We start from the raw sequence: 19258 nt of genomic DNA on the forward strand, positions 1-19258 counted from the left end.
TTAAGAACACCTTCCTAATATTGAGTTGCACAACCCCTTTTTGCCCTCAGAACCGCCTCAATCCGTTGGGGCATAGACTCTACAAGGTGTTGAAAGCATTCCGCAGGGATGCAAGCCCATGTTGACTACAATTCTTCCCACAGGTGGGTCAAGTTGGCAGACCATTCATTGAGTGGTGGACCATTCTTAATACACACGGGAAACTGTTTAGTGTGAAAAACCCAGCAGCGTTGCAGTTCTTGAGACAAACCGGTGAGCCGGGCACCTACTACCATATCCCTTTCAAAGGCACTTAAATCTTTAGTCTTGCCCATTCACCGTCTGAATGGCATTCACCCTCTGAATGGCACACATACGCAATCCATGTCTCAATTGTCACAAGGCTTAAAAATCCATATTTATCCTGTCTCCTCCCCTTCATCTACACTGATTGAAGTGGATTTAACAAGTAACATCAGTAAGGGCTCATAGCTTCCACCTGGATTCCCCTGGTCAGTCTATGTCATGGAAAGAGCAGGTGTTCTTATAAGTTTTGTCCACTCTGTGTAGAATACAATGACTAAATTGATTGGCTCATAAAGGATTCTTTGTCTTTGTCTCTGGGTATTACTCGGTGGCTCCCAGTCCACATAGTTTACATTTGGTTTATTGTGGACATCCTTCAAAAACTGGATTGTAATATACAAGTAATATGTTTTATTTGTATGACTGTGGTTATGTGCCAAATAACACACTATTCCCTATAGTAATGCAATACATAGGGCCCATAGGGCTCTGGTCAAAGAAGCAGACTATATGGGAATAGGGTGCCATTTGAGATACATATGACCCAATATAGACAGATTAATCCATCGTGTGATAAGGACAGATGGTGAAATCCTTAATTCTCAGACTGATGGACTGTAGTCAGTTGTATTGGTCAAAATGATCAGTCCAATCCAGACTCAGTATCCAGATTATCCATTGGTCAGCTCCATAGAACACAGGAGGTCATTATGAATAGTTCTAAGAGACTGTATTTCATTCCAGAAAATTGTTCCCTCTCCTCTGGCCTTGTTCACTTCCTTATGTTGACATGAGACATCTGGGCATATTGGGCGCATCAGCTATAGCTTCCACCATATTGCTTTGACCTATCCAGTCCCGTCCTATTGGCTCAGTGAAGAACATTGAACAAGGACAGACTGAAGGAAACTACCTTTAGGAATGAACAAAAAAATCTAAAACCCATCTCAGTCCACCAAAGGCATCGAGACAGGACAAATGATGAGCGGCGCCTCGTTCCTGCCAGACTTATTGGTGCAAGGGCTGAAGAAGGGATGAATGGCATCCGAGAAGCTGTCGGTGAATGTATAGATGAGCATCTTAGCATCCACGTTATAGAACGACACCTGTCCCTTATCACAGTCTACGTAGATCCCTATACGGTTGGGTTTGTGGTTGAGGCCCAGCGCTGTCGACGGTTCCGTTCGGAAAGCGTAGTCGTTCTTATCCCGGAGACTCAGGAACCAGTAGCCGTGGGCGGGGCTTACTGTGATCTTCCCTTTCCTGTTGATGGAGTGGCTAGCCACGCCCAGGTCCCAGTCCGTCTTCCCACCCACCTCCACCTACGATACAATGCGATACCTTTATTGTCCATTTACATTCATTTTGTGAGGTCAGAATACAAATCGCCCAAAATCATAATCAATGCACTACAATACAACATCATGCAATACAACAATACTGGAAAGTGAGCACATATATATTCACATAATCCCTTGCATACAGTCCCGCCATCTATCGGGCCCCATTATGACCCACTGTTCAATGGCTGTTGGAATGAAACTAGCCCTGCTTCTGATCTCACCTCCCAGTAATGGCGTCCTGAAGAGAAGGCCTGGCGCCCGAGGACGCAGACCACACGGTCAAAGCGCTCGGGGCCGTCCGGCACCGGCTGGTAGTGGTCCCAGCAGCGCACCTGCTTGCCGTCGTCAGAGATGAGCAGGCGGGGGTGGGCGGTGAGAGGGTCCAGGGTTACATCCACTGAGAGGGAGAGGAGGGGAGAGGGTGAGGTAGAAGGGGATGGGGCAGAGAGAGAGACATACAGAGTGAGAGAATGAGTGGGGGAGAGAAAGAGAGAACAGAGGCAGAGAAAAAGAGGGAGAAAAAGTCATCAATCACCAATCAAGAGTTCAATCAGCAGTTTTGTGTCTATATCTAGCAATGATGACACATGAACACAGAGAACATGATACAGGAAGAAGGAAGTACATACCTGCATATTCCTGCACTCTCCTCACCTCTAGAGAGAGAGAGAGAGAGAGAGAGAGAGAGAGAGAGAGAGAGAGAGAGAGAGAGAGAGAGAGAGAGAGAGAGAGAGAGAGAGGTGTTAAACCATCTAACCCCTAACCAAATACTGTATGTATTATCACATGACTGGGACTTTGAGTTAATAAATGAATAAAAGCCATACTTGGTTTTGGATTTCTTCCCACTAACTGGTCTGGTTGAGGTTGAGTAAGCCAATCTGGCCAAACAAAAGAGAATACATGTAATTATACATGTGGGTCTAATCCTAAATGTTGATTGGTTAAAATCGCATTCCAGCCAGTGTCTATTCCACAAGTTACCATCGGCTAAATCTATCACGTTAAAATACCTATTTACTCTGTTCCATCTGACTGCGCAGTCCACTGTCTCATCAGCCCAGGCAGGGCAGTTATGAACTTGATCTCTACTATAAAAATCATCTAGACATTATCTCACATTTCTTTTAGACTAACATTTAGTTTTCAACAGTTGAGATTTGTATAAACCTTGCTGTCTGTCTCTCTGACATTTGCAACATTGTTTCAATATTCAAATGATCTGTCCCATGGTAATGAACGTGTCGGGAGTCGGGATGAGTGTTTCTCAGCCAGTCGAAATCATGAATCAGCTGGCATTGGGTATACAGTATAGCAAGAAATGTCAATTGAAAAAAGGTAAAACGAGACGAAGTGCAGCTAGTTTGCAATCTTTCCAGCTTCAGTTTGAAGTGATTGTGTTAGCTGTGTTGTTGGCTAGCTCCTCTGAACAACAGTGTCCTGATGAGATAGAAAATGTTCTATGCCAGCAAAATCGCACCTCATTAGCTCATTGTTGTGGATGTATCCAAATAAATGTCACTAGAAAACAGCTTAAACTAACGCTAATGCAGCTACTGTTGATATTCTGGCTGCAGTGTTTGACGTGACTGTAAGTTAGCCGTAGTTGGCTAGCTAGCAAGCAAGGGATAAGAAGTTTCCAGCCAGTATGGCAATGGAACATTTATAACCAACGACTGGATTGCATTCATAGAAACAGAACTGAACGACTGGGTCGCGTCTCTTGCAACCGAACCAAGCCGCCTTGGGTAGCAACCCTAGATCTGTGTCGTCCTGGCAAAACAACATCATGTAATCAAATACAGTATTATTATTAGAAACAAATGGAAAGGGATGAGTGTGACAGAAGCAGCCGTGAATTAATTAAAATCTTACTTGGACTACTTCTTCCCAGGGACTGGTCTGGTTGAGAAGGTAAATCTGGCCAAACAAAATAGAATACAGGAAATCAATTACTGTATGAATTATTAGACATATGTTCGGTCTGTGAGTGTGACAGAGACATGAATGTTATGTTGGACTTACTTGCACTATTTCTTCCTACAGCATGGTTTGGTTGAGAAAGCAAATCTGGCCAAACAAAAGAGAATACATCAAATCAATACCGTATAGATTATTAGACACACAGAATGGGAGGAGCTGGGACTTTGAGTGTGGCAAAGGCATGAATGAAAATCATACTTGGACTATATCTTCCCACAGATTGGTCTGGTTCAGGTTGAGGACGCAACCCTGGCCAAACATAAGAGAATGCATTAATCAATATCAGACCCATATTAGATCATAATTAAAATAAAAAGATACAGATGGGATGGTACTTTGAGCGTGTAAACCTTACTTGGAATATATCTCCCCACGGTTTGGTCTGTTTGAGGTTGAGGACGCAGACCTGGCCAACAAAAGACAATGCAGCGTATGGGTCTATAGGTTCTCAACTGGTTTTGCCTTGGGACCCAAATTTAACCAGGTTGTCTCAGCCACGACACAATATTTGCATTGGGAAAAATAATCAGCAAAATATAATCTGAAAAACTATTTTTAATGCTGTAATGATTTTAAATATAGCAATTATATAACAAGGGAACAACATTCCCACCTCTTTCATTGTCAATAAATACATTTTGCCCATGTTCTTGATGAAGATTGTTAATAAACTCACTGGTTTGAGACAACAAAATCAACCAAAATAGTGCTGCTAATAGCTTTATATTGAAAATACTGTGATTGAAGACTAATTGTTCAGAGATTAAATTATAAAAAAATGTAAGTTCATTATCATTTATTCACACTTTCTACCTGGTTTAAGTCGTTTAAGTTCAGACTGGAGTATTTTTTTGTTACATTTTTTATTTATTTTACTGACACACACACGACACATTCAAAACCGCTTGCGACCTAAATTTGGGTCACGACCCACCAGTTGAGAATTGATGGTCTACATCATCCTCTACATATTGTATTGTAGCCTAGTCGTGTTCATAAAGTAAAGTTAGACCGTCACAACGCTACAGTATTGTAGTAGTGTTCGTAAAGTAAAGTTAGACAGTCTCAACACTACAGTATTGTAGCCTAGTAGTGCTCATAAAGTAAAGTTAATTTGTCTCAACACTACAGTATTGGTGATATTCTCTGTGTGTCACTTGCAACAACCCAGCGCGCAAAAGTGGTGAAATCTTGATGTAATTTCAACCAGTTTTGCCCACTGGGAAACTGATAGTACTCATAGATAGAATGTATAGGAGTTCTACAACGGTCAGCCATAACTCACAGATCTCCGGCAGTCTCTTGAGCTCCTCCCGAAACCGCTCCACCATTTGATTGACAGTCAGAAGCACCGCCCCTGAGGTGAGGTCAGAGGTCACGACAGCATCCGACCAATCCCTGGTCTGAGGCGGGGTGGAGAATGTCTGAGAAGAGGAATACAGAGAATGGAGGAATAAATTAATTAGAAAAAAACAAGTAGCAAGATAATTTTAAATGAAGAGAATGGAAAGGAAAAGTACCTCTTACCTTGTAACTAAGGTAACTGAAGGAAAAAACAGTTTAAAAAAAGGTAGAAATTGTTGTTGAAAAGGATCAATAAGGAAAAAAAAGATGTGATGAACAGAAAGAGTCTCTAACCTTGAAGAAAAGTACGTAGTCATCAGACTGGGCTAGCTGGGTGAGGGTGGCGCTTCTCTTCCTCAGCTCAGAGATCTCCTATGATAGGAAAGAAAAGAGAATAAATACTTTATTATTAATAATCCCAGAGGGAAATTGGTTTGTCAACCATTGCAGCAACACAGTCACAAAGACAACAATCACCAATATCAGTAGCAAAAAAGGATAGCAGCATGAATTTATTTTATTGATCACCTACTGAAGATGTAAATTAGCTGTTTAGCCAAATCTAGTACGATGCATCTCATTTTGTGAGATTTAAGTTTGAATAATATTGTGTTGATGGCTAGTTCTTGGATTGTAAATTGTATAAAATAACTCAGCCTTCGCTGCTATTGATATCATTGTCCTCTTAATGAAATACTGTAAACTATTCTCTCTGAAATAAACCATTCACTAAAATAAAATGAATGAATAAAAAGAGACCTGCTCTAGGTCTCTGATGAGGGTCTGTCCTCTGTTCTGTGCAGCCCTCTGTGACATCTCTATCACCTCCAGCAGCTCTGCCTGGCTCCTCTCCACAGAGCTCACCAGGGCAGAGAACACATGCATGCTGCCCTCTGTCTCATGCTCCGCACATGCCTGGGGAGAGAGGGAGAGAGGGATGATTAATGGCAGGGAGAGAGGGAGGAAAGACAAAGAGGGGAGGGAGGGAGAGAGAGAGATAGAGAGAGAAAGAGAGGAGGAAGGAGAAGAGAGAGGGCAGGAAGAGAGGGAAAAAAGACAAAGATACAACCGCTCCGTGTCTGCATGTGTGTTCTTTGTCGGTGTGTGTGTTCTGTGTGTGTGTACTGTGTCTGTGTGTGTGTTCTGTGTGTTCTGTGTGCTGTGCCTGTGTTCTGTGTGTGTGTACTGTTTCTGTGTGAGTGTTCTGTGTGTGTGTGTACTGTGTGTGTGTGTACTGTGAATGTGTGTGTGTGTTCTGTGTCTGTGTGTACTGTGTCTATATGTGTGTTCTGTATGTGTGTACTGTGTCTGTGTGTGTGATCTGTGTGTACTGTGTCATTGTGTGTGTGTGTGTATTGTGTCTCTGTGTGTGTGTGTGTGTGTGTGTGTGTACTGTGTCTGTGTGTGTGTTCTGTGTGTGTGTTCTGTGTGTGTGTTCTGTGTGTGTGTACTGTGTGTGTGTACTGTGTGTGTGTCTGTGTGTGTGTGTGTACTGTGTGTGTGTTTCTGTGTGTGTGTGTTCCAGAGACCCACCTGTATGTCCTTCAGTGATGCCCTGATATCCTCCACCTTCTTTTCTCTCTGTGTGATCATGTCCCTCAGCTCCGCCTCTGTGATGTCCAACTGAGACTGCATACAGAAACAGAGTCAACATACTGCATTGTACTTATTCCTTATTCCTAGTATGTACATATCTACCTCTACCTCGAAGCATGTGATTAATACAATTTGAACAATGTTTCAAACACCCAGGCTCTTTTGTGTAGAGTTGATTAAACTGACTCTATAGCTTGGTTAATACAGTTTTGTTTTCATTTCACTTCATGAATGTAATCAAATCTACAGTAGTAGCATTGCAATTGGAGTATCCTATATCTCCATCAGAATTAGTTCACACACGTGTCCCGCTGTCCCTCTCCCTACCTTCTTGATGAGCCACTCTCTCTTGGCTGGTATAACCTGGTGTCCGTGGTGCTCTCCCTCCATGCACACGGCACACCCACACGTCTGGTCCGTCCGGCAGAAGAACTCCAGCCCCCTCTGGTGTTCAGGACAGAGAGGCGCATCGGCGGAGGAATCCGCCGGCCCGCTCAGGGTGTATCTGCGTGGGGCGACAGGAGGGGCGGGGGACGAGAGGGCGGTGGTGTTGGAGGAGAAGGGTGAGGTCGGGTGGGGGTGGAGGACAGGCGGAGGGGTTCTGGAGTTCGAAGGTCGCTGGAACCTGGTCTTCATCTCCAACAACAAATCCCCAGGCATCACGCCCATCCCTGGGGGTCTTTGAGGGACCGTAAGACGCTCAACCCCGTTTGACACCCCTTCATTACCACCGCCACCCCAACCTTGACTCCCAATCCCTCCTTCAATCACCATGGTCCCCCTGTCCAAACCATCCGCCATCTTCTTAAACTGCTCGGTGATCTCCTTCAGGGTGCGGTTGATGTGAAGGTCCGGCCTCTTCCTGAAGCTCTCCTTACACAGCGGGCAAACACATGTCTTCCCTCCTCCTCCTTCAACAACAAGTTACACTTCATTTAATTCATTCACATGGCACATTAATTCCCACTCAGAGATCAATTGATCTCTGAATGGGGATGTGATGAAATAGGCCTACTAACAGAAAACAACCAATAAGGTCGCATGGATGTAAGTTGTTCCATGTAAACATACAAACCAATGTACATTTATATTTCAGGTAGTGTACAGGTAGTGTATATTTCAGGTAGTTTACAGTATATAGGCCTATGTAAACATTTATATTTCAGGTAATTTACAGTATATATGCCTATGTAAACATTTATATTTCAGGTAGTGTACAGTATATAGGCCTATAAAAACATTTATATTTCAAGATGTATACAGTATATAGACCTATGTAAACATTTACATTTCAGGTAGTGTACAGTATATAGGCCTATGTACATTTATATTTCAGGTAATATAGAGTATATAGGCCTATGTAAACATACAAACAAATGTACATTTATATTTCAGGTAGTGTACAGTATATAGGCCTATGTAAACATTTATATTTCAAGTTGTATACAGTATATAGACCTATGTAAACATTTACATTTCAGGTAGTATACAGTATATAGGCCTATGTAAAAATGTATATTTCAGGTAGTGTACAGTATATAGGCCTATGTAAACATACAAACAAATGTACATTTATATTTCAGGTAGTGTACAGTATATAGGCCTATGTAAACATTTAGTTTTCTGGTAGTGTACAGTATATACAAAGCCACAATACATACCATCCCAGTAAGTGGAGATGCAGTCCAGACAGTAGCTGTGACCACAGGGTGTGGAGACTGGGTTGGTGAACACATCCAGGCAGATAGAACAGATGAACTGATCCTCAGAGAGGAAGCCACCCGGCCCGGAGAGAGCCATGCTGGGGAAAACGGTAGAGCTAGTGGTCTGGACCTCTGCTGTGGAGACGGTAGGGCTGGCTGGTAGGGATACTGGTCTGGAGCTCTGCAGCTAGGGGGCAACAGAACACAAGAGTTAGGTGTCATTAAAGAGTTTGTTGAGAAGAATCTGCCCAGCCCAGAGGGAGCCTGGCTGGGGCTGGGGAGACGTTAGGGCTGGCTGGTAGGGCTACTTGTCTGGATCTCTGCGGCTAGGGGGCAGGAGCTCCCAGGTATTAGGTTGATTGAGAGTGTGTGTAAATGTCCCTTTAGTTTAGGTAATGTCTGTCAGCACTGTATTACATCACACACACACACACACACACACACACACACACACACACACACACACACACACACACACACACACACACACACACACACACACACACACACACACACACACACACACACACACACACACACACACACACACACACACACACAGGAACATTTGTCTCAGTCAAGCATGGCTGCCTGTGAGATAATGTAGAAGAATGTGGTCTGTGCACTCTGAATGATGTTTACTCTAGTTACACACAGTAGGCCTGCACCTGTCACATCAGACAGGGGGTGGAATGAAGTAGGACCGGCAGCACAGAGACGACCTCAACCAGCGCTGATACTGTAGCCTATTGCAACATGGTAAAAACAACCTGGTCTGGTTGGAGAAACCAAGGATCAATAGGCTTTCAGGCTGTTGTTAGGCCACAGGCTCTTCCTGGCAGGAAACATCTTTAAACATGCACTATAATTAGGCAATATGTTTAAAACACAAAATAAGACTGCTAGTAATCCTCACTTACTCGTTTGCACTCTGTAAACCTAACCTGCTATTTGGGGCTCACACAATGTTACTTTCACAAATTACTACCTAGGCTATGTCATGACCGCCCAGCTTATGTCACCACTGCCCAGGCTATGTCACCACCACCCAGGCTATGTCATGACCACCCAGCCTATGTCATGACCACCCAGGATATGTCATGGTCTTAGTACTTCTAATTATCTTTCATTTGTTTATGGTTAACGTCAGTAGCCATACTAGGGTGGCCACATGTAAAATATCCATATGCACGCAAGCACACACACACACACACACACACACACACACACACACACACACACACACACAGAGCTCATGGGGTAGTGCACATGTTTAAGGTGTCAGAGAGTAATACAAATTTAAATTACGTCATCATTTCTCAACGTTTGTACGGACAGATGTAGCCTATTGAATATCATTATAGAATATGCCAACATCTGCCTATGCCCACATATATTGTCTCAAGAAAAACATCTATATTTTGAATGAAGAGCCTCAAAAGTTTGACGAAATTACCTTCTATATTTCCGCCTAATACAGCTAGTTCCTTACTTTTGCAGCTTTCCTCAGAAGCACACTTGTAAGTAGTAAGGCATAACTGTCCTCTCCAAGGTTAGATGGAATTTTGCCTTATTAAGGATTTGAAAAATATGATTGGTTAACCATAGGCCAATAACATTGGCCTATGTCATGTCTTGCACTGCACTGCGCTGCATAGCATATCAGATCTTAAAAATGATTGAAGAACACGTGTTTAACATCACCAGTAGGTTTAGGCTACCACATCCTTACGATATTATATATATTTTCATAAGCGCACCGTGACAGCAAGTGACAGGTCGGAATATTTCATTGAAATATGGGACAAATCAGCCTTTTTTGTTTTACAAGTTAGTTGTATTTGAATTTGTTGATAAAATGCATGACATGCATGACACGATTGGCTTTGGTCACCCACCCGGTTTAAATACAATGCACTTGTTCACTTCCTTCATTGTGTTATCTCATACTAATGTTTTCTTGCAGGAAAATCCACAGGTACTTGCCATCTCTCTTATCATGCATCTGTACCTTGAGTTCTTCTATTACTTATCATCATCTATCAGGTGACAAGACAATGTGAAATCAATGACATAATACTTTCATTTCCATCATTGGATGCAGATAATGTACAGAGGTAGGCTATCAAAGACACGTATTTTGTGGGACAAGACTAACAGTCACACAGCACTTAAAGTTGATAGAACTCAAAATGTGGTAGACTACAATATAGTCCAACACACAAGGGACCAGGGCCAGATTAATGCAGGAGATTACCAGGGCAGAAGCCCCTGGAGGGCCCATGCCCGTGGTGGGCCCAGGCCGTGGTTGGCCCAAGAGAAAGCAAAATAAATTATATACTTTTTTTTAAAACAAAAAATAATAATAAAGGAAATATATTATGTTTCTATTATATATCTTAATATTACATACCAGGGGTACTTAGCTCTTACCCTACGAGGTCCGGAGCCTGCTGTTTTTCTGTTCTACATAATGAATAATTAATTGCGCCTACCTGGTGTCCCAGGTCTAAATCAGTCCCTGATTAGTGGGGAACAATGAACAAATGCAGTGGAACTGGCGCTGAGATCCAGAGTTGAGTTTAAGGGTTATATATTATATATACAGTATGTAGTATATATTTAGTATTTTTTTACTGCAACCGCCAACCACAGGAAGACTCAGGAGCCCGCTCTCAATGAGTGTAGATAGCCTGCTGCTTCCTGCTGCCGCTCTGCTAATCATCAGATGGGGGAGGAGAGGAGGTAGGGGGCTGGCCCTGCCTTGATTGGGTAACTGATTATTAACGTTCAAATGAGCTGTCACAATGTGACTGATCAATTGTGAGCCTATAGGGGGCCAAGAGGCACATTTAAAAAAATAACAATGATGTTATTTTTTTATTTATTATTATTTGTTTTTATCTGACCACAGGAGCCCGCGCTCAATGTCGGAACTCATTTGAAAGCACTGAAGTCGGAATTCGTTGACAATTCAAAACCCGCGTACAATGTCTGAAAACAAGCTCTTTTTTTCCGCAGCAAGAGTGGAGTTGACACATTTATCCAATAGACGTCTCTCCTTAATGACAATCTAAATAGGCTACAACTGCTAAAATGTATTTACCTTGTTCTCTGCATTTCTCCCTTTGTTATTGGTTCATCACACCAAATGATTTAATCTGAACTATAGAACTGATTGACAGTCAATGGTTAAGACAGATGTTGTTTTTTTTTAAGAAAACATTATTGTGACATGGTGTTAATAGAAGTCACATTGCTCTAAAATAATCGTATTTTCAACGGGAGAATAAATATTTTAATGTGTGGCTGCAGGCTGTAAGATGGAAATGTAAAGAGAGAGAGGAGATCCATCATGAGTCCAGTATATCAAGACAGTTTTATTCTACTAGTAATCAATCACTACTAGCCTATTATAATTACACAGTCAGTAATGGAGTAAATCGGTTGACTTCACCTTTCTGGCCAATGAGACTAACCGTTTTTATCACCATCCCAGAAGTGCAATTTAAATCTCCCCAAATTGAAGATGAACAATCCCAAATTAAAATAGCCTACACATTTTTATTTACGTTTTGATATGCCAACATGGGTCTACCCGAGAACCTAGGTCATTCACAGTGATTTAATTCGCTGATAAGAGTAGCCTACTACTGAAATAGATAAATGGGGCTGAGCCAGAAATTCACATTAAAAAATGGCCTCTTAAAAAGAAAACATTGGGATACTAGCGTATGTAAATCTATTTTGTGTAGCCTGAATGTAGCTCTTTAGAACGGTGTGTTCCCATGAATTGCATTTTGGAACATTGGCACATAGCCTACTGCTGAGTGCGCATTGCTGCGCTTAAAATGTGCAGAAATAATGTCTTATCAACGGTTTAAGCTAAACGTTCTAATCTCTTGCATCAGCTTTAACAGAGTATTATTATTATTATTATATGTTTTTTATGTACAGTAGTTGTATGAATTTGGATCTATCCTCCTAGAACTGTCTCAGAGTCTATTTGAATCTTCCCAGACATTCCAGACATTTTATCATTTCGGAGCCCTGACTATATACTGCAGTTAGCTACCTGCGGGAGAAATAGCTAGCTGGCTAGAAGGAGCTAGGCCTACTGTGGAATAGTACTAGGGAAATAGTCAGTGTTTTTGAGTCCACTCTACTGCTAGCTATTGTTAGCTAGATATTTAAGTGACATCTATGTTGAGGCCTAATGTAGTTCGATATTGAAGGAGACACATGCAAAGTAGCTAAGCCTTCCTAGTCTCAGTACTTCTACATTTTTCAGGACTTAGTTTTGGGTCTCCACCTGAGACTTTCCACACATTTACATATGCTTAGGCTTTCTTCACATATTCACATGGCTCCTCCTGGTGTATATTTAGAGAATGGAAATGAGCTCCAATACTCCAATATAATATTATCATACCAAGTCTGATAAAGTGTAACAATTCTGCAAACTAAGCACCACTGGCAAACCCACTCGTGATCCATAATGTGACAGGTGTACAATAGGCTAGTATTGGAAAAACACACACACACAATGCACTGGCCCACATTAAAATATATGCAAAACGCTTGCTTATTAGCTAGGACTTTATCATTTTGAGATGGACCTAGTACCTGTTCTGTGGTCCTTGAGACTTCCAAGTGGATAATGTCCAGTGTCCTGTCTTCTGTCAGTCTTCCCCTCCTCTATCTCTCTATAGTTGTTCCTTGTTACACACTTTGTCCCTTTTCTCACTTTCTGTCTTTTCCTCACTGCTCTCAACAGGTATCCAGAGTTAGACTGAGGTTTTTGTCATCATGATGGAGTAACTGCAGACTTTACAGTTGGTTCCTCCCTCCCTCCCTCCCTCCTCCCTCCCTCCCTCCCTCCCTCCCTCCCTCCCTCCCTCCCTCCCTCCCTCCCTCCCTCCCTCCTCCCTCCCTCCCTCCCTCCCTCCCTCCCTCAGCCTATCCAACCAGTCAGACAGGTGTGCCAACCAGGTTCAGGTATGCATTTAATTATCTCTCTCTCTCTCTCTCTCTCTCTCTGCCTCTCTCTCTCTCTCTCTCTGCCTCTCTCTCTCTGCCTCTCTCTCTCTGCCTCTCTCTCTCTCTTTTTCCACACCTGTCTGACATCCTTTAAAGGATTTGTAAGGATTAACTCATGGCACTGTTCAAGCATTACCCCTCTTTACTCTCTAGCCTAAACTCCCATAACTAAGGTAGCATTTTCCCAGAGATGGAGGCCCTTTGACGCACACAACCATATTACATGTGTTTACCCTTGAGTGAGAGAGTGCCGGGTGGTGTAGGCTTAATAACATATCATTAGGCACGCCAGACACAGGCTACACCTGTTAAATGTTATCATGAGAGGTAAGGCTTTTGTGGTTCCGAGCACATTCAACTACAACGGTGTCCTGTCTTGGAGGAAAAGTACACAGAGCTTAAAAAATCGAATCAAATCAAATTGTATTTTTTACATGCGCCGAATACAACAGGTGTAGACCTTACAGTGAAATGCTTACTTACAAACCCTTAACCAACAATGCAGTTTTAAGAAAATACCCCCAAAAAAGTAATAGATAAGAATAACAAATGATTAAAGAGCAGCGGTAAATAACAATAGCGGGGCTATATACAGGGGGTATCAGTACAGAGTCAATGTGCGGGGGCACAGGTTAGCCAAGGTAATTGAGGTAATATGTACATGTAGGTAGACAGATCTTACCACCCGTCCTACTGGTTCTACTTTTCAAGACCCCTTCAAGATCCGCCTCAAGGTTATGCTATTAAACATAAAGTCTAAGTGCTCTAACTGTATACTATTCCTTGAGTGCAAATAAAGAGCTAATGATTTGTAAGTCTTTGAAGAATTCTAGTAGCCACACAGACACCATACAGACACAGTTAGAAGGAGAGGATTGTTAGCTCAGCAGCTGTGAGTGATGTGAGTGACGTGAGTGACGTGAGTTGTGTGTGAATGTGGTGCAGCAGATCAACTGACATTGACTGACAATTTCAAATGTGTTATTTGAAAGTAGGCTAGATTGGTTTTAATGTGGAATACGGCAACATGTGTGGGTTTTATTCATACACATTGTCTACGTAAGAAACCTGGTTGACATAGCAGGTAGGCCTACAGCATGTCCCATGGGTGTGTTCTCTTACACTGTCACCTGTTTTTAAGCTGCTAATGTAATCTGACAATAGCTAGAGGGGGCTGAATCTAACTAGACCTGAATAACCCAAAGATGCACTTACAAAACGTTTGGGTTGATCGACAAGAGCACAGGTAAGTGGAAACATTATGCAACTTTAAACATTTTTTAGAACATAGAACTGCATGAACTTTCTGACAAGTATATGATGTCATTTGGGAGTATAAAACTGTACGAACTTAATAACAAATTGTGAAGTCATTTAGAGAATGGTGTGTGTTTGTTCATGGCTTTCCGGGAGGACTGACTCATTAGGCTAAAGGAGGACTGACTCATTAGACAAAAGAGAGAACTGACTCATTAGGCAAAGGGAGGACTGACTCATTAGACAAAAGAGAGGACTGACTCATTAGGCAAAAGAGAGGACTGACTCATTAGACAAAAGAGAAGACTGACTCATTAGGCAAAGGGAGGACTGACCCATTAGACAAAAGAGAGGACTGACTCATTAGGCAAAGAGAGGACTGACTCATTAGGCAAAGAGAGGACTGACTCATTAGGCAAAGGGAGGACTGACTCATTAGACAAAAGAGAGGAATGACTCATTAGGCAAAGGGACGAACTACCCCATTAGGCAAAAGGACTAAAGCACACTCTGCATTTTGGCCTTCTCGGCAGAGAGCACTGTGTAATCGATCCCATGCAAATATTTTTTTTCCCTTCTGCCAACCTGTCAGTCTGATATTATTAGTCTAATGTGCGGTGACTAAAGGGCTGCCATCACTCACCGACTGCATCTGTGAAAAGGGCTTGTCGTGTACCAAACCCAATGGAATTAGACAATATAGGCCTACAGTAAGGAGTTTTCAGTTGTTTTTACTTTGAGTGTTGCGGTACAACTTGCTGTTTTGGTGAGTGATGTGAGGCGCCATCTACCTGGGATTCTTAGTACTACTACTACAATACTTTGAATAGAGAAGGATAACAGCAGGAATAGTTCTGGGGCTCATCCAGACTGATACAGACAGATATTGAAGCTGATCTTTGTCTTCACACATTCATTCATAAAACCATCATGTTGCATACATATATACGGTTTTAACCAATCAGCATTCAGAATCGTTGTGTATAGACAGATATAGTAATGATGTCACAGGAGGATGCTGAGGGGAAGACGGCTCATAATAATGGCTGGAACGGAGCCAATGGAATGGTATCAAACACATGGAAACCATAAAATGAATCACCGCAGTACAAAGAGGGCTCGGAATCTCAACCGATAACCTCACGTTTAACACTTAATATTGTTCAATCAAGCCACACGCCAACTAACTTTTCCCATCTCCTCTGAGTGAGAGGTGTAGATTTTGCATCTCTGACTGAGTAAAGATTGATGCCAAGTAAGCAAATCACTGCTAGAAAAAAACTCCTGTGTGTGTGTTTGTTTGTAAATATACAGTATCCTCATGCAATAGATTCAAGTGAAGTACTTAAACAAGTGTGTAAATAAGCGTATTAGTTAACAATTCATGCTATATTAGCCCTGAAATACTTGTGTCATCATTCAGTATTGTTAGTAATCATATACTGTAGCCTAAAGGGCAGTGATATTTAACACAGTATTATTATATTATACTGTGCTTGACATTATTACAACAATAACATACAAGAAACTTGAGGAAGAAAGGCTCCAAAAAGGGAATATAAAAGAGACAGATTCTAGATCTTTCTCTAGCTCACAATTGAATTTAATCATTATCAAACATACACCAAACACCATAATGACATGAGTAGTTCAGACATGAATAATGAGACTACACAATATAAAGAAGACATTATGTAGTGAGGAAATTATTCATTTAGGTTGTATACATAAACTGTCAAACAATTTAACATAAAATTATAAAACAATGATAATAAAACCAGTTAATAAAGTATAGCCATCTTATCAAACACCAATATCACTACATATAACCAAGTGATTATTATAATGTTCTACATTCATGATGAATTACATAACTTCACATATAATCATGTTATTCCCCTGTAGTTATCCCCAGAAAAATGCTACTGTTAAAGTTAAATCTGTTTCCTGCTGTTTACGTTAAGTAGACTCAGTGATATGAGCAGCAGGGGGAACCATAGATATTACAGAGTTGGCACGATGTAAGAGGCAGCACCGAGTACCCACTCAGAACGCATGCACGTTTGCTTCACTCAATGTGATAGTTGCGTGACAACAAGTGCTGAGAAGATTAGCCTCTCGATTGGGTCATTCTGTGGAATTTGGCGAAATATGCTAAGTCTACCTTTATACAATCCTAGTTGTTCTCCCCGCTACCCCTGCCTGCACAGAGACATGGCACCTTCCCAGCCCTGTGGAGGAAGAGGAGGGCCTGGACAGAACTGCCCATAATGGAGAAGAAGACAAGGGGTGGCGCTATTTCACACAGGTTTTCCTTCTCTGAAAACAGATGCACCATTGGTGCCATGATGATCGTTGGCACATAGTTGACCAGCAGCATCACCAGTATGATGGAGACGATCCTGAAAGCTCTCTTCTTCTGCAGGTTTCCCCCCTCTTTCTCCTTCCCTCCATCTCCCGGGCCAGGCTTCTTAAGAACCGTGAGGATGGAGAGGCTGCAGAACAAGTCCACTGACAGTATGGGGAGGAATATGCCCAGGTTATTGTATACAGATAATATTATGTAGTTGATTACACCGAACCCCAGAACTAAGAGCCAGACTACACTACAACACACCACCCTGTATCTCAGAGGTTTGTACTTCAGGAAGACAACAGGGTGGACCACAGCCAGGTAGCGCTCTACACAGATACAGCACTGGAACAGGGGCCTGGCTGCAAAGACCACACCATACATGAAATTAAAAGCCAATTCCAAGGACAGGTTACGCAGTGTGAAAATGTTGAGTACCGACAACATGAAGAAGAGAGTGCTGGCCATCTCCATGGAGACCAGATTCAGAGTGAAGACTTCGGACTCGATGAGACTCCGCCCGCCGCTAGAGATGAGCCAGAGAGACCAGCCATTGGCTGGCACACCGAAGGTGAAGTCTATCATCATGACAACAATGCTACCTGTAAAGCTGGGGGAGCCCAGACAATTCAACAGGCTGAACCGTTGAGTGCCGTTGGTGGGCTGGAGATGGTCAGAACTGATCTCGGTGGAGTTCATTTTCTTATCATTCTGTTTGTAGCTGTTTTGAGGGAAGAGGGAAAATTACTGTTTACTCTTTTGAAGTGGATGATATGATTATTATTATTATTTTCAGCTGGGCAGGATATCTTCACAACTGCCACATACTTGTAATGTACATTATTCACATGTAAACACTGTCTTCTCATACTAGAGATGATTTACTGAGATACATTCTCACTGGGCTAATGACCCAAGTATCCCTGATTCAAATTGCTAAGAGCCAACAGCACCCCTCGATCTGTGATCTTGCTCATTCTCTGTGACCTCAACTGAAATGTACAACATTATGACAAAATATAAAAATATTGCCTTTGTTTGACACCTCCTTTCAATTAATATTCTTACAACTTTTCAACTATGAACAAACTGTATATATGTTGCAAAGACATACAGTTTTGTATACTAGACACAATACACACATAAGAATAGGTCATCTTTAGCAGTTTGTAAAAATAGTAATGTAATAATATTAAAAGTATTGTATATAACCGCTATCAGCACAAAATGGTACATTATAAACGTAGCATCATACAGTAAGCTTATGTACAAAAAACAGTCTACGTACGCAAGACGAGTACAGGGTGTACTAAATCACAAGTCATGTACAACAAATAAACTATTCATATTACAACATAATGCCTAATATCATGACATTTACAAGACCAAAATGTGTCATACCTGTGTTGTGGAAACCTGTCTCTCCTGTGAGGTGTGTCACATTTACTTTACATCTTTCTGACGGAGAGGAATCACATGTCTATTAGGCAAATCCATCAACAGCCTGAACACCTGTGTGTGGGTGTTTCTTTATCCCTCTGTGATGATATGTGGATTTGTGATTTTAGTGACTAGAAGGGAGATGGAGAGGGGGGCAGACTAATGAAGTAGTCCATAGAATGCTAATTATCTTTCAGGATGAAAACAAATAGTTACGGGATGTTGTTTACTGCCGTAGACGTCATAAAAATTAGAGAGACTAAATGATTCGGAATGCCTTTCGCTTTGTGTTATATGTCCCCTCCCTCTCCCTGTCCCCTTCCCCCGTCTCGGGCCAATTCAGAGCTCTGAGAACTGACAGGCAGCGAACAACAATACTACAGAAGTTTAGGGGAGATCCCACCAACCACGGAAGCAACACCTACTAACTACAAGCCAGGCTAAACCACAACACCACACCCTGGATCTGAAGACCAGAGGTTGGACCACCGCCAGGTAGATCTCCACAGAGATATAGCACTGGAACACTGGACCGGCAATCCAGAGGAATACCAAAAAGGACACCAGAAACTCTCCAAGTGGCACCTCAGGGACGTAAAGTTCACAATCATAGGGATATTCAGATAGTAGAGGATCTCAGTCATAGCCAGTCATGGTCAGGTTGAGGATGAAGATCTCTGCAGCCAACCCAGACCACGACCCCCCCGACCCAGTCAATATCAATCACACTACCCAACCATTAACAGGGAAGCCAACCACGAAGTTGGCATCATGGTTAACAATATTGTCACGTCCTGACCAGTAGAGGGTGTAGTTGGGTCAGGACGTGGCATGTTTGTGTTGGTTAAATGTTGGGTGGATGATTGGGACTTCCAATTGAAGGCAGGTGTGTATAGTTGCCTTTGATTGGAGGT

General features: G+C 42.1%; 1 protein-coding gene across 2 annotated transcripts; it reads right to left on the reverse strand.

The window, feature by feature from the left end:
* Positions 1 to 681: 681 nt before the first annotated feature.
* Positions 682 to 13090, reverse strand: LOC106610437 (zinc finger protein RFP). Of its 2 annotated transcripts, none has more exons than XM_014209809.2 (15): positions 12881 to 13090; positions 8213 to 8441; positions 6879 to 7462; positions 6489 to 6584; positions 5715 to 5870; positions 5250 to 5327; positions 4897 to 5035; positions 3967 to 4017; positions 3810 to 3860; positions 3654 to 3698; positions 3504 to 3548; positions 2456 to 2509; positions 2258 to 2284; positions 1850 to 2025; positions 682 to 1607 (listed from the first exon to the last, which is right to left on the reverse strand). In XM_014209809.2, the coding sequence occupies exons 2-15, from the start codon at positions 8349 to 8351 to the stop codon at positions 1233 to 1235; spliced, it is 2016 nt and encodes a 671-aa protein (XP_014065284.1). In that variant the 5' UTR covers positions 8352 to 8441; positions 12881 to 13090; the 3' UTR covers positions 682 to 1232. The 2 variants fall into 2 exon arrangements, with proteins under 2 accessions (XP_014065284.1, XP_014065285.1); XM_014209810.2 differs by lacking the exon at positions 12881 to 13090 and adding an exon at positions 10750 to 10931.
* Between the last annotated feature and the right edge of the window lie 6168 nt (positions 13091 to 19258).

This window comes from Salmo salar, chromosome ssa08, assembly GCF_905237065.1.
Source record: "Salmo salar chromosome ssa08, Ssal_v3.1, whole genome shotgun sequence".
Lineage (NCBI taxonomy): Eukaryota > Metazoa > Chordata > Actinopteri > Salmoniformes > Salmonidae > Salmo > Salmo salar.